The sequence below is a fragment of the Brassica rapa genome, chromosome A07 (assembly GCF_000309985.2).
Source record: "Brassica rapa cultivar Chiifu-401-42 chromosome A07, CAAS_Brap_v3.01, whole genome shotgun sequence".
Classification (NCBI taxonomy): Eukaryota; Viridiplantae; Streptophyta; class Magnoliopsida; order Brassicales; family Brassicaceae; genus Brassica; species Brassica rapa.
In genome coordinates, this window is record NC_024801.2 from 9,690,784 (window position 1) to 9,703,797 (window position 13,014).

The 13,014-nt window shown below is 34.7% G+C and overlaps 3 protein-coding genes across 3 annotated transcripts; 2 read left to right on the forward strand and 1 right to left on the reverse strand.

The window, feature by feature from the left end:
* The first annotated feature begins 6,195 nt into the window (after positions 1–6,195).
* LOC103828882 lies at positions 6,196–8,522 on the forward strand. Its single transcript, XM_009104521.1, has 6 exons — positions 6,196–6,427; positions 6,517–6,934; positions 7,012–7,181; positions 7,361–7,431; positions 7,675–8,007; positions 8,079–8,522. Exons 1-6 carry the CDS (start codon positions 6,196–6,198, stop codon positions 8,520–8,522), a joined length of 1,668 nt encoding a protein of 555 aa, XP_009102769.1.
* Positions 8,523–9,193: 671 nt separating this feature from the next.
* Positions 9,194–10,669, forward strand: LOC103828744 (plastid-lipid-associated protein 6, chloroplastic). Its single transcript, XM_009104374.3, has 4 exons — positions 9,194–9,533; positions 9,600–9,836; positions 10,089–10,215; positions 10,306–10,669. The coding sequence occupies exons 1-4, from the start codon at positions 9,279–9,281 to the stop codon at positions 10,518–10,520; spliced, it is 834 nt and encodes a 277-aa protein (XP_009102622.1). The 5' UTR covers positions 9,194–9,278; the 3' UTR covers positions 10,521–10,669.
* A 218-nt stretch (positions 10,670–10,887) lies between these two features.
* On the reverse strand, positions 10,888–12,249 carry LOC103828745 (60S ribosomal protein L36a). The gene is made up of 4 exons (XM_009104375.3): positions 12,107–12,249; positions 11,509–11,688; positions 11,199–11,273; positions 10,888–11,094 (listed from the first exon to the last, which is right to left on the reverse strand). The coding sequence occupies exons 1-4, from the start codon at positions 12,107–12,109 to the stop codon at positions 11,035–11,037; spliced, it is 318 nt and encodes a 105-aa protein (XP_009102623.1). The 5' UTR covers positions 12,110–12,249; the 3' UTR covers positions 10,888–11,034.
* Between the last annotated feature and the right edge of the window lie 765 nt (positions 12,250–13,014).

The following is a 13,014-nucleotide window of genomic DNA, read 5'->3' on the forward strand; positions in this document are numbered from 1 at the left end:
AGCAGTTCTTGAAGTAGAGAAGAACTTCTCCAAGAATGCTTTCTTGCAGTCATCCCAAGTGGTGATGGAGTCACTGGGTAGAGACTTCTCCCACTGACGTGCCTTATCCCCCAAAGAAAAAGGGAATAACTTGAGCTTTAAGGCATCTTCGGACACACCATTGGTTTTTGACAACCCACAGTAGCTGTCGAACTTGTCCAAGTGATCAAATGGATCCTCTAGAGCCAAGCCATGATATTTGTTGTTCTCGATCACGTTGAGGAGTCCTGATTTGATCTCAAAGTTGTTGGCTGCCACAGCTGGTGCTCGGATTCCCAATCTATGACCATGAATGTTGGGGCGGTCGTAAGTGCCAATGGGTCGAGCTGCTCGCTGTTGGTTTTGTGGAACGTTGTTAGCTCCATTGACACCCGCATCATTTTGAGGTATGTCTTCCATATCAGTGTCCAATCTCTGCAAGTGAGCCTGTTGCTCTTCTTCTCTTCTCTTTCTAGCACACTCTCTCTCTAAAGCTCGGATGTCTGCAGCTCTTGGAACTAGGTTTGATGGACCCCTGCTCCTCAAGTTCATGCACCTGTAGATTAAAGGGAGGTGAAAAAGAATCAGTAACAAAAAAAAATAAAAATGACTTAGTCTCAAGCAAGTGACTAAATCTCAATGTTGAAATCTACTCAGAATTTGGCAACGGCGCCAATTTGATGTTAGGAGTTTTCAAGGCTCCTAAGACAAATGTTGTAGTATAAATGATTGTCAAACCAGTTCTGAGGGATATCAAAGCACTGAGAATGCAAGTACTCACTTAATCTAAGTGCAACCAATGATTTAGATGGGTTTTAAACTACTACTAATACTAGAAAGCAATAACAGAATTATACTTTCTTGACTAAGGGAAAAGAGAACTCATGGGCATAGGGATTAGACCTTGGGTGATCAAGTATCGAACTAAGGATGACAAATGATCAATCAAACTATCAACCTTAAGCCTAGACACAATTCTAAGCAAGCTCTATGTCTAGATGAATGCTCATTTGCTAACATATCTCAAACATCAAATGTCTTTGGTTGAATAATATGAAAGCAATCATTACTAACAAGTCTATTAGCTATCTTAGCACCTTTAACAACAAATGTCTTTGGCAAAGTATACTAAAAGTCTAGGAGAGTTGTCTCAGGCATTTCATCAAACACCTTTTGGGTGGAAAATGCCTATTGATCAACTTTTGAGTGGCCAACTCAGAAGATGCATTATGAATACTCTACTAGCAAGGAACAAGAATGATTTACACTAAAACATCCTAGAACTAACCTAATCACCCTTGATCTCCCTAACCCATGAATTCAAAAGGTGATTACTCACTAATCTCCATGATTCCTCTTAAACCCATATTAGATTTCAGATTAACCATGTAGAGAAATAGATAAGAAATCAACAAGAACACAAGATGAAAGCAATGAAATCTGAATCAAAAGAGATTTTTTACTAGTTCTTCTCTAGAAAAGAGATTATCTTGCCTCCAATGGCTTACAAAAGTACTTAACTTAGGTTTAGAAAGTGTAAAAACATCAAAACAAATGACCAAAAGGCCCCTGAAATAACATAAAAATCGTCCAAGCAAAACACGCGGAGTGACCTAGCATAGTCGCTCCAGGAGGTCACTCCCGACGTGTTTCTTCGTGTCTTGCCGCGTCAAAACGCGAGTGACCTGAGCTGGTCGCTCTGGCTGGTCGCTCTGGCTGGGAGTGACCTCGGTAGGTCGCTCTGAGAGGTCACTCTGCGATGCTCGACCAGGATGGATATGCCTCTAGTAAATTGATCATAACTCCTTCATTACATCTCCAAATGACTTGAAACCACTTCCATTAGAAAGCTAACTCAATTTTCTATGTCTCCACAAAATCTTAGCAACAGGAGATTTCTCTAAAGGCTCCATCCATGCTCATCTTTCACCTCCTTTTGGATCACAATACTCCCAAACATCTCAAATCACTCCATGGCACACTCCAACACCTAATAAGGACAATGAATGCAAAATGCAACCTAGACATGGCTAAATCCTAATCTATATGATGAAAATGCTCATGGATGAATGAATAAAACAATGTAAATATGCAAGATATCAAATATATATTAAATAACATTATAGATAGCACTATTAATATTATAGATAATAATCTATTCTATTAAAACGGTAACACAAAATATTACTTACCTAATTTTAATTGATTTTATAAATCATCTTCATTCCCTTCTTAAACTAATTTTAACCACTTCATTTATTATTTTTTCCAACTAATTCGACATCATTTATTACACAAACACAAAACATAACTTATCTATTTTAAATGTTTTATTATATCTTTTACATTTTTCACTCTTTCAAACTACTTTATTAACTATATTTACCATAAAAAAATCGTCGTTCATTTATTTTACATGTTAACGATTAAAATTTTCACATGTTTCAATGAAATTATTTTATCAGTGATAAGAATTCATATCGGTCAACAAAGAATTTTTTTTGTTTACATAATTAGTTAGACATGGTCATTCAGGTATACGTTCGGATACATATCAGTTATTTGGGTATCAAGTTTTTTGGATTTTAAAAATAAACTCCGTTTTGATATTGTAAATTTCCGGACGGGATTCGAATCGGATTTTTCTTTGGGTCCGAGTAGATTCGTTGGAACCTAAAAATATATAAATGACATAAATCTATATGTATAAAAATATCATTAAATAATTTATAAAAAATAAAAATCAATTTCACGCGGGCGCGCGGATCATTCTCCAGTATTGATTAAACTAAATGATTCATCTTAAAATTATGGAGAAAATGATAAATTAGCAAAAAAAATTAAATAATAATGTAGATTCCAACAGTTACGCATATTAATTCCGTAATTTCAATTTAGAACCAATCAAAAAAATGTGTCCAAGATGTATTTATTTTAATTTCATAAATTCAATTTAGAACCATTGTTTGTCAAAACAAATATTAAAAGATTTTATTTAGTGATTGCGAGACCAGATCAATTTTTGAGAAATTTCATATGATAAAACGAAAAAAAAAATTTATATCATAAATATAGCACATAAGGGTCAAAATGACCAAAATATTTCATTAAAAAGTAAATAAACAAGGGGAATTTTCATGTTTACCACTTTTTTGGTAAAATTATTCATGTTTACCACCACTAAATAGACATTTTCAAAAATATATTTTTCATTAAATAGCAAAAATGCTTATACACTTGTTCTCTATATATAGAATAAATAATTATTTAAATAAATAAAATCAATAATAATAAAAATTATGTTTTTTCAAATTTGAGCTTTTTCATAATTTTTTTTTGAATTTTTTTTTTGAAAAATTGAAAATTATTTTTAGATTTTTTTAATTATTTATTTATATTTTTTTTGTCATCAACAAACATACTCATATAGACTCTGCGAATATTTATTAGAATCTTAAATTTCACTTTCTAAAAACCTAGCGTATCCCTCAACTCTAAACCCTAAATCTAGATTAATTAACCTAAGATTATAAATGTCTTGTACTCTTCAATAAAAGTAAAGGTAAAAGTGATAGTGTCAACATGAAAAGTGGTAATATGAACGGGAAATTTTATGTTTACCACTTTCATTGTACCACTTTTCATCTTTACCACCAATAAAAGGACATTTTCAAAAATATCTTCTTCAAAAAGACTCTTATACATTTGTTATCTATATATATATATATATATATATATATATATATAATAAATAATTATTTAAATAAATAAATAAAAAATAAAGAATATTTTTATGTTTTCGAATTATACTTTTTCAAATTCGAATTTTTTTATAATTTTTTTTTTGTAGTTTTTCGAAATTGTTTTTTATTTTCTTTTTCAAAATTTCTTTTTGAAAATCTAAAATTATGTTTGAAATTATTTTTTATATATTTTTAAGTATTTATTTATATATTTATTAGAATCTCAAATTTCACATTTCAAAAATTCTATCACACCCCTCAACTCTAAACTCTAAGTCTAGATTAGTTAACCCTATGTGTGTAAATGTCTTTTACCGTTCATTAAAAGTGATGGTAAAAGTGATTAGTGTAAACATAAAAAGTGTTACTATGAATGCGGTATTTGTGGTAATTTCTCTAAATCTAAGCACAACATTTAGATTAGTTAATATTATTGATATAAATGTTTTTATTTGGAAATTGCTGAGAAGACCACATTCATATTAGGGAAATTGTCACAAATACTACATTCATAGTACCACTTTTCATGTTTATACTAATCATTTTTACCATCACTTTTAATGAACGGTAAAAGACATTTATACCCCTAGGGTTAACAAATCTAGACTTAGAGTTTAGAGTTGAGGGGTGAGATAGAGTTTTTGGAATGTGAAATTTGAGATTCTAATAAATATATAAATAAATACTTAAAAATATTTAAAAAATAATTTCAAACATAATTTTTGATTTTCAAAAAGAAATTTTGAAAAAGAAAATAAAAAACAATTTCAAAAAAAATTATAAAAAAGTTCAAATTTGAAAAAGTATAATTCGAAAACATAAAAAAATATTTTATTTATTTATTTAAATAATTATTTATTAAATATATATATAGATAACAAAGGTATAAAAGTCTTTTTGAAGAAGGTAAAGATGAAAAGTGGTACCATGAAAGTGGTAAACATAAAATTTCCCCTTAGATTTGAGGGTTGGAGATTTTGGGGGTGTGGTTTAAGATTTTTTTAAGAAACTTTAATAGTAAAAAAATTATAGAAAAATTTTCGATTTCAAAATAATATTTTGAAAGATAAAAAAAAAATCGAAAACTTAACAATAAAAAAGTTTGAATTTCAAAACATTTATATTATTCATAAATAAAAAAATATATTTTTATTTATTTAAATAGTTATTTATATTTTTATATCGAAAAATAATAAAAACATTTTTTATTAGAATAGTATTTTACTTTTTTAATGAAACATATTTTAGTCATTTTATTTGTATGTGCTCCTTTAAAAAAAAACATATTTTAGGGGGTGAATTCAATTTAAAATTTGAGGTGATTTGATTTTTAACGAGGTTTTAGATGATTTTAAAGAATTGCAGAGAATAAAATGATTTTTGTTAAACCATTTTAGAATATCACCTAAAACCATGAGATTTGAGTTTTAATTTTTTTAACTAAGAAACTCCACCCAAACACTCTAAAATCACTTAAAAACTTTAAAACTCCACGACTTAAAATATTTTAAAAAACAGTGGAAGAGTACTTTATAAAATGTCAAGTTCAATAACACTAGATTTTAAATAAGTTTTTTAAATTCATGTTTCAATAACAGTGGATTTGTCCTTTTGACATAAATCACCTAAAACTCTCAATTGAATACCCCCCCTAATGTATTTTAGGTGATTTACCTTTAATTTTTCTTTGCTTCTCTTGATCGATCTGTCAAAAAATAATGTTATTGCATGACAGTATTAACAAGTTACTAACATAAACTTTGACAGGCATCATCTCGAATCTCATGAGCGTAAGCCAGCTCACTAAATATTTGGGTTATAGAGTTCTGTTTGATTCGGATGCTTGTATGATACAAGATCATATCAGGGGATTGATGATTGGGAGAGGTGATCAGATCCCCAACTTATATGTGCTGGATGCAGTGGATATAGCAGGATCAGAGATACTTCGACAACTGTTTTCTTCTTATTCAAACGTTATGATTGATGCCAACTTGTTGCACAATCGTTTAGGTCATCCATTTGTTTCAAAAACAAACTCTGTTATAGATGATCTTGGCTACAAAAAAAGGAATAAAAAAAATTTTCACTGCGCCATATGTCCACTTGCAAAACAAAAACGTCTCTTGTATCAATCTAAGAATCATACATACGACAATGCCTTTGATCTCGTTCACATAGACATATGGGGACCGTTTTTTGTGTCTACAGCGGAGGGATTCAGATACTTTCTGACCATTGTTGATGATCACACACGTGTGACTTGGGTATAACTTCTTTGCACTAAGGATGAGGTTTTGTCAGTGTTTCCCGAGTTCATTCAAATGATTGAAACACAATACAAGACTTTTATCAAGGCAGTACAATCAGATAACACTCATGAGTTGAAGTTTGTTGATATCTATAAGAAGAAAGGCATTGTGGCCTATCATTCATGTCCAGAAACTCTAGAACAAAACTCAGTGGTGGAGAGGAAACATCAACACATATTAAAGGTTGTGGGTGCTTGATGTTCCAGTCTCACACTCCACTTGAGCTTTGGAATGACTGTATTATCACTGCAGTATTCATCATCAACAGACTTCCTACTCTTCATCTTCAAGATAAGTCTCCATATGAAGTACTAACGAAGAAGAAAGTTGATTATGATGGCCTCAAGGTGTTTGGTTGTCTCGCTTATTGTTCAACCTCACCAAAGAATAGACACAAATTTCAGCCTTGTTCCAAACCGTGTGTGTTTTCGGGTATCCTTCAGGCTACAAAGGTTACAAGCTCTTGGATTTGGAATCTAATAAGGTCCATATCTCTCGGAATGCCACATTTCATGAAGATATCTTTCCGTTTGCAAAGACCACAACTGACACACATGACGATATTTTCTCGTTTGTTCCAGAAACAAAGAATATCACAAAACATACTTATGCTTCTTCTCTATCCCCGGAAGTTATTCATGATTCACTAATAGAGAATGTTGAACAGTTAGTATCAGAGGGATCTTCTAATTCTGATAAAGTTGAGGGAAAACGTGTTGCTGAAGCAGACTCTTCTAGTACTGATAAAGTTGAAGGCAAACATGTTGCTGAAGGCAAGAGGATCTCTAAGCTTCCACCACATCTTCAGGACTACTATTGCAATATAGCTAAAAGTGATATTGAGATTATGTATCAACTCTTGTACTATCCTAATACAGTTTATCTGAAAAATACAAAACATATATATGTGATATTGCTTTAAATTTGGAACCTACAAGTTTTACTCAAGCCAAACGCTTTGAAGAGTGGTTGAAAGCTATGAATGAGGAACTTATAGCATTGAAAAGCACATACACTTGGACGGTTTGTTCTCTACCCCCAGGAAAGCATGCCATTAGATGCAAATGGGTCTACAAAATCAAGATCAATCCTGATGGAACAAAGAGAGGTACAAGGCTCGTCTAGTGGCTAAAGACTACACGCAAGAAGAGAGTATTGATTTTGCTGAAACCTTTTCACCAATTGCGAAAATGACCATTGTTAAGACTCTCCTTTCTGTATCTGCTGCAAAGAAGTGGAGTCTTACACAATTGGATATTTTTAACGCCTTCTTAAATTGAGATTTAGATGAAGAGATCTACATGACATTACCTCCAGGTTATACACCAAAGAAGGGGGAACATTTGCCACCTAATGCAGTATGCAGATTACAAAAGTCCTTCTATGGGTTAAGGCAAGCTTCAAGACAGTGGTTTCTAAAATTTAGTGGCACACTCCTTGATCGTGAATTCATGCAGTCTAATGCTGATCATACCTTGTTTATTTGTAATCTTCAAGGCGTGTATACAGTTGTTTTGGTTTATGTTGACGACATAATTATTGCGAGCAATGATGATAAAGATGTTGATTAGTTGAAATTTGATTTGAGTGCTGCATTTAAGCTTCGTGACCTTGGTGCTTTGAAGTATTTTCTTGATCTTGAAGTCGCACGCTCTGACAGAGGCATCTTTGTTTGTCAACGCAAATACACATTGGGATTATTGGAAGACACATGGCTCTTGGCATCTAAACCTTCTCTTGTTCCAATGGATCTGAATGCTACACTCTCTATGGATTCCAAAATACTTTTCCTTGAAAACCCTGCTGCTTATAGAAGGTTGGTTGGACGCTTGATGTATTTGACAATCACAAGACCGGGCATCACTTTTGCTGTGAACAAACTTTGTCAATTCACATCGGCTCCAAAGAAGTCTCATCATCAAGTGGCTCTAAAAGTTCTTCATTACATGAAAGGCACTATTGGACTTGTCTCTTTTACTCTGTTGAGTCTGACTTGATTCTCAAGGCTTTTTCAGATGTAGATTGGGCTTCTTGCTTAGACTCTCGTCGCCTCACCTCTGGATACTACATGTTTCTTGGTAACGCCTTGATATTTTGGAAGGCTAAGAAACAGCAGATTGTATCTCATTCTTCTGCAGAGTACGGAGCGATGGAGTATGGTTCACGCGAAGTCATTTGGTTGCGTAAATTGTTGGCAGAACTTCAATCCCTCAACATGGTTCGTTGGCGTTCTATTGTGATTCAACGGCTGCTATACACATTGCTAGCAATCCGGTTTTTCACGAGCGCACGAAGCATATTGAACTCAACTGTCATCAAGTTAGAGAACGTGTTATCCGAAGCATCATCAAGCTTCTTCATGTTCGCATCAACAATCAAGTGGCTAACATTTTCACTAAAGCTTTCTTCTCTCCTCAGTTCTACTCATTGGTGGGCAAGATGGCTTTAAAGTCTATATATTTGCCATCTCGAGAGAGAATATTAGTGTAAACAATATCAGTTTAATGTAGTTTAGTCTCAGATTTATTATTTCTTGTAAACCAGTGACAAGCTCACTATACAAGCTTGATGTATACACTTTTACTTTTACGATTAACAAAAATGAGAAAAATTTGTTACAACTTCATCTTCTTTCTCAGATCATAAACACTAACAACATAATCAAAAGTCAGCCGTCTTCACTGAAGAGGGAGGTGATGACGTCAGAGTCAAAGTTAACCGACTCTTTATAGGAATGAAAAGACTCGTCAAAGTCTGAATCCGATATGTCGTCACCGATGCCAGAAAAGAAGCCCAGATGTTTGCTAACAGCCGCCGGAGACATAAGATAATAAGGAAAACGCCGAAGATTATTCCGAATGACATCGAAGACGTGTCACCGCCGGAATGTAAGAACGCGATTCGTTATCTTTTTTTGCGTTATTTTTTTTTGTAAGAGAGAAAACAGTACACAGAAAATAATAAGATAAATCCAAAAGAAAGTAAATGAGAGAGTGCTAAACAAAAGCGAACGTTTCCAAGAATGTAATGTGAATGCGAGTCGGATACCATTTTGTAGATACACACACACGTACATAGAAAACGTGACAGCTTGCGCGCTCCACTCGTGTCGCTTCGCAAATCACAAACTAATAATAATAAACGAGAAGCCAAAGAGAGATTCTTTTGTATAGATGCTTCTTCCTCCTCTAGAAACTTTTCTCCCATGGCGGCTTCTTCTGCTCTCTCCTCACCAGCGCGTCTCTCCAACAACCGCTCTCCTCCGTCATGCGGCTCCGTCAGACGCTCGATCTCCTCCTCGCCGGTGCTCATCGCTACCCCCAGATCGTCTCGTTTGAGCTTCACAATACCTGAGAGGAGAAGCCTCGTCGTGAACTCAACCGTCGGCGAGGTGTCCTTTCGCGAACCGGAGACATCGGGAGATAAGGAGGGAATCGAATCGCTGAAACTCAAATTACTGGTGAGTCAAAGAAGACGTAATCTTTAGATTGGAAGAATCTGATGTGTGGTTTTTGTGGTGTGGCAGAGCGTGGTTTCAGGTTTGAACAGAGGACTTGTGGCGAGTGTAGATGATCTACAAAGAGCTGAGGCCGCTGCTAAACTACTTGAAGCCGCTGGTGGGCCTGTGGATCTAACCAATGATCTTGACAAACTTCAAGGGAAGTGGAGGCTGCTGTATAGCAGCGCCTTCTCTTCTCGCTCTTTGGGTGGTAGCCGTCCTGGACTCCCCACTGGTCGCTTGATTCCCGTCACTCTTGGCCAGGTATTATGCTCTTTGAGTCTATCATCATGAGCCAAGACTCTAGCTTTTTGTTTATGTCACCTGCCTCGAGTAGAAAGCCATGTTTTTTTATTACTTAGGAGCTTTTGTGGATTGCCTGATCTATCATTAGTACTTTTGGTTGAAGCTTGAGTTCTGATGAGCAAAGACTCTAGCTTTTTGGTAATCTCACCTTCCTTGAGTAGAAAGAGAGTTTTTTTTTGTAATACATATAGTCTCTATTGAAAACTGTAGGTGTTTCAGAGGATTGATGTGTTTAGCAAAGATTTCGATAACATTGCCGAAGTGGAGTTAGGAGCTCCTTGGCCGTTTCCTCCTCTGGAAGCCACTGCAACACTGGCACACAAATTCGAACTCTTAGGTTTGTGTCTTCCTTCCTCTCTGGCTTTATGTTTACTTGCATTGTATATAGTAGATTAGTGATGTGTTAAGACTCTTGATGGGAGAACAGGTACTTGCAAGATCAAGATCACATTTGAGAAAACAACTGTGAAGACATCGGGAAACTTAGCGCAGATTCCTCCGTTTGAGATCCCGAGGCTTCCCGATAGTTTCAGGCCACCGTCTAACCCTGGAACTGGAGATTTTGAAGTCACCTATGTTGATGAGAACATGCGCATAACTCGTGGGGATAGAGGTGAACTTAGGGTCTTTGTCATTGCTTAATTCAAAAGGAGGTTTGACATGTAAAGATCCAAGCACTTTCTGCTTGTTGCAGCAGCCTTATGACCCCTATGAGTTTTGTACACATCGTTTGAACGTTGATTATAGAAGTATTTTATAATGAAGTGAATGTCAGTCATGCTTAGTGAAACCAAAACTGCATTGAATTAACTTAAAGCTAAAATTAGACAATTTTGTTTAAGTTCAATGGGGTTTTTGATTAATTTATGTTCTGCTACAACCAGCACATGAGTTTAGTACAAATGGAAGTACTTTACAATGAAATGAGTATCATGTCTTGTGTACTGAAATCATCGATTAAAAACTGTACTGTAAGTTTTACTTTGATTGTACTGACTGATGAGTGCAATGATAAAAAGAAAAACCATATCTTGATGATACAAAGTATTAGAGTCAACAAGCAAGGATGAGAAACAATCTTATACGAGAGCTAAAACAGATGAAATCAAGATCCAACGAAGTACAAAACTTGTAAAAAGCTCAAGACGAGACCAGCTTAGAAAAGTGATGTTCCCTTGCCCTTCTTGTCTCCACCGATTTCAAAATGCTTGCACCTCTGAAGAATCAAAGAGAAAAAGGATCGACACCATGTAAGAACAACTACCAAGTCTCAAATCTGGTAAAATAGGAATTGATGTATGAAGTACAGTTGGTTATTACCTTGATCGAGTGCTGAGAGAAGTGCTTGCAGGTTTGGCACTGAAGCCTCAAGACAATCTTCTTCGTGGTCTTAGCCTGTTCAATTATAATACAGGAATCAGTCTCAGCCCAAAAAAATTGATTCTATTGGGTGTGTTTTGACTCTCACTTACGTCTTAAACTAAAGAGTTAGAGAAAGGTACAGAGCCAAAGATCAGTTCAGGAGCTAATAATACAAGCTAAATAGTTCCCTACATTAGAGTTAAGGATAGCTAATACTTAGTCATTTAATTTAACTAACAATCTGTGAGAAAAAGAGATTAGTGTGTACCTTCTTGTGGAAGACAGGCTTGGTCTGACCACCATAACCAGATTGCTTACGGTCATAACGACGCTTTCCTTGAGCAGCAAGACTGTCTTTACCCTTCTTGTATTGGGTAACCTTGTGCAAGGTATGTTTCTTGCATTCCTTGTTCTTGCAGTAAGTTTTCTTTGTCTTGGGAATGTTCACCTTTCAATCACACAAACACAAAAAAAAAAAACATCTTCAGCCCAACTGAGCACAGGAAATCATTTCGACACATACAAAATCAAAAGACATATGAGGTCAATACAAAACTTTTTAAGAAATGAAGATCTTTCTATCAAAGTCAACTGAAATAGAACCAAAAAATAGAAAAAAATTCAACGTTCAAAAACCAAGACAGCAAAGAAAGAAACTAGCAATAACTATTTCACGACAAAAGCATCTTGAAATAGTTTTGTCAGAGAGATAAACTCAAACTATTAGGTCTGAAAAAAAAAACAATCTATCTACCATGTTTAATTCTTCCTCACAAGACTTAATCCGAACTTATTAGAAACCTAAGCGAGTTCCTCAGCTAATATAAAATCAAATCAAATCAAATCGAAAGGGAAGAAAACGTTACCATTTTCGCTCCTCTGAAATCTCCGGTGAAGCGCGTGTGCCGTCGTCTGCTAGCCAACGAAGGATAAGGTTAAAGAAACAGAATTTATAGTAAACTTTTCAGAAACCCTAAAACCTTAAAATGTAAAACGGTGACTTTGGGCCTCCAGTAACTTCAAGGCCCATATATATTATAACGACTTTCGGCTTTACATGGGGTGTCAAGTAGGAGGTACGCATTTGTTGCGGGTTTCACATAAACCGGGAACTAATCAAGAATAGTTAAAGGCAAGATCATGATTAATGGAGTTTTTAGGATAGAGTTCTTAACGGAATAGAAGAAACTATCTTTTAACTTTTAAATAAAAAAGTTAATAACCGATTCTTAAATTTAGAATTCCTATTAATCATGTTCTAAGTGCTCGCAGATCAATCATAAAACTCACGGATGCATATTCTGAGGGCCAGTTTAACGGGGTTGGGTTGACCCGCCTAAATCCACTAAGGGATGAGATGAATGGGATGGAATTGTTTATCATTTTAGAACCTTTTTTTCAACAACTATCATTTTAGAACCAAAAATGTGTTTCATCATGGGTAAGTCTACGACTCTACGGTGACTTGCATCTAGCTAAACGTGAACATCAGACGGACGCATTACATAAAATATCTTACAATAATGATTTTAATCTAAAATATAAATGTTTGAGTCAAATGCAGCAATATCATTTTTTTGATAAAATGTAAAGATATTATTACCAAGCTTTTCAAATTTTTAACAAAAATACAATAGAGACAAGAAGCAGATGAAAAAAAATAAAACATAAACAACAACTCGATCTATCTAGCCGAAACCGATCCAACAAGCAAAACCGCTGATCAGAAGCATCAGCTTATTTCACACTTACCACTTGCCGCAAAAGGAAGAAC

Bases quoted from the DNA above. Each gene is read 5' to 3' on its own strand.
- LOC103828882 (XM_009104521.1), top strand. From the start codon at position 6,196: ATGTCCAGAAACTCTAGAACAAAACTCAGTGGTGGAGAGGAAACATCA. The intron at 6,935-7,011 runs GTACTATCCTAA...GGAACCTACAAG, and splicing joins GAGATTATGTATCAACTCTT to TTTTACTCAAGCCAAACGCT. The intron at 7,182-7,360 runs GTACAAGGCTCG...ATTGAGATTTAG, and splicing joins TCCTGATGGAACAAAGAGAG to ATGAAGAGATCTACATGACA.
- LOC103828744 (XM_009104374.3), top strand. From the start codon at position 9,279: ATGGCGGCTTCTTCTGCTCTCTCCTCACCAGCGCGTCTCTCCAACAAC. The intron at 9,534-9,599 runs GTGAGTCAAAGA...GTGGTGTGGCAG, and splicing joins CGCTGAAACTCAAATTACTG to AGCGTGGTTTCAGGTTTGAA. The intron at 9,837-10,088 runs GTATTATGCTCT...TGAAAACTGTAG, and splicing joins TTCCCGTCACTCTTGGCCAG to GTGTTTCAGAGGATTGATGT.
- LOC103828745 (XM_009104375.3), bottom strand. The intron at 11,274-11,508 runs GTACACACTAAT...ATAATTGAACAG, and splicing joins AGCCTGTCTTCCACAAGAAG to GCTAAGACCACGAAGAAGAT. The intron at 11,095-11,198 runs GTAATAACCAAC...TTGATTCTTCAG, and splicing joins TCTCTCAGCACTCGATCAAG to AGGTGCAAGCATTTTGAAAT.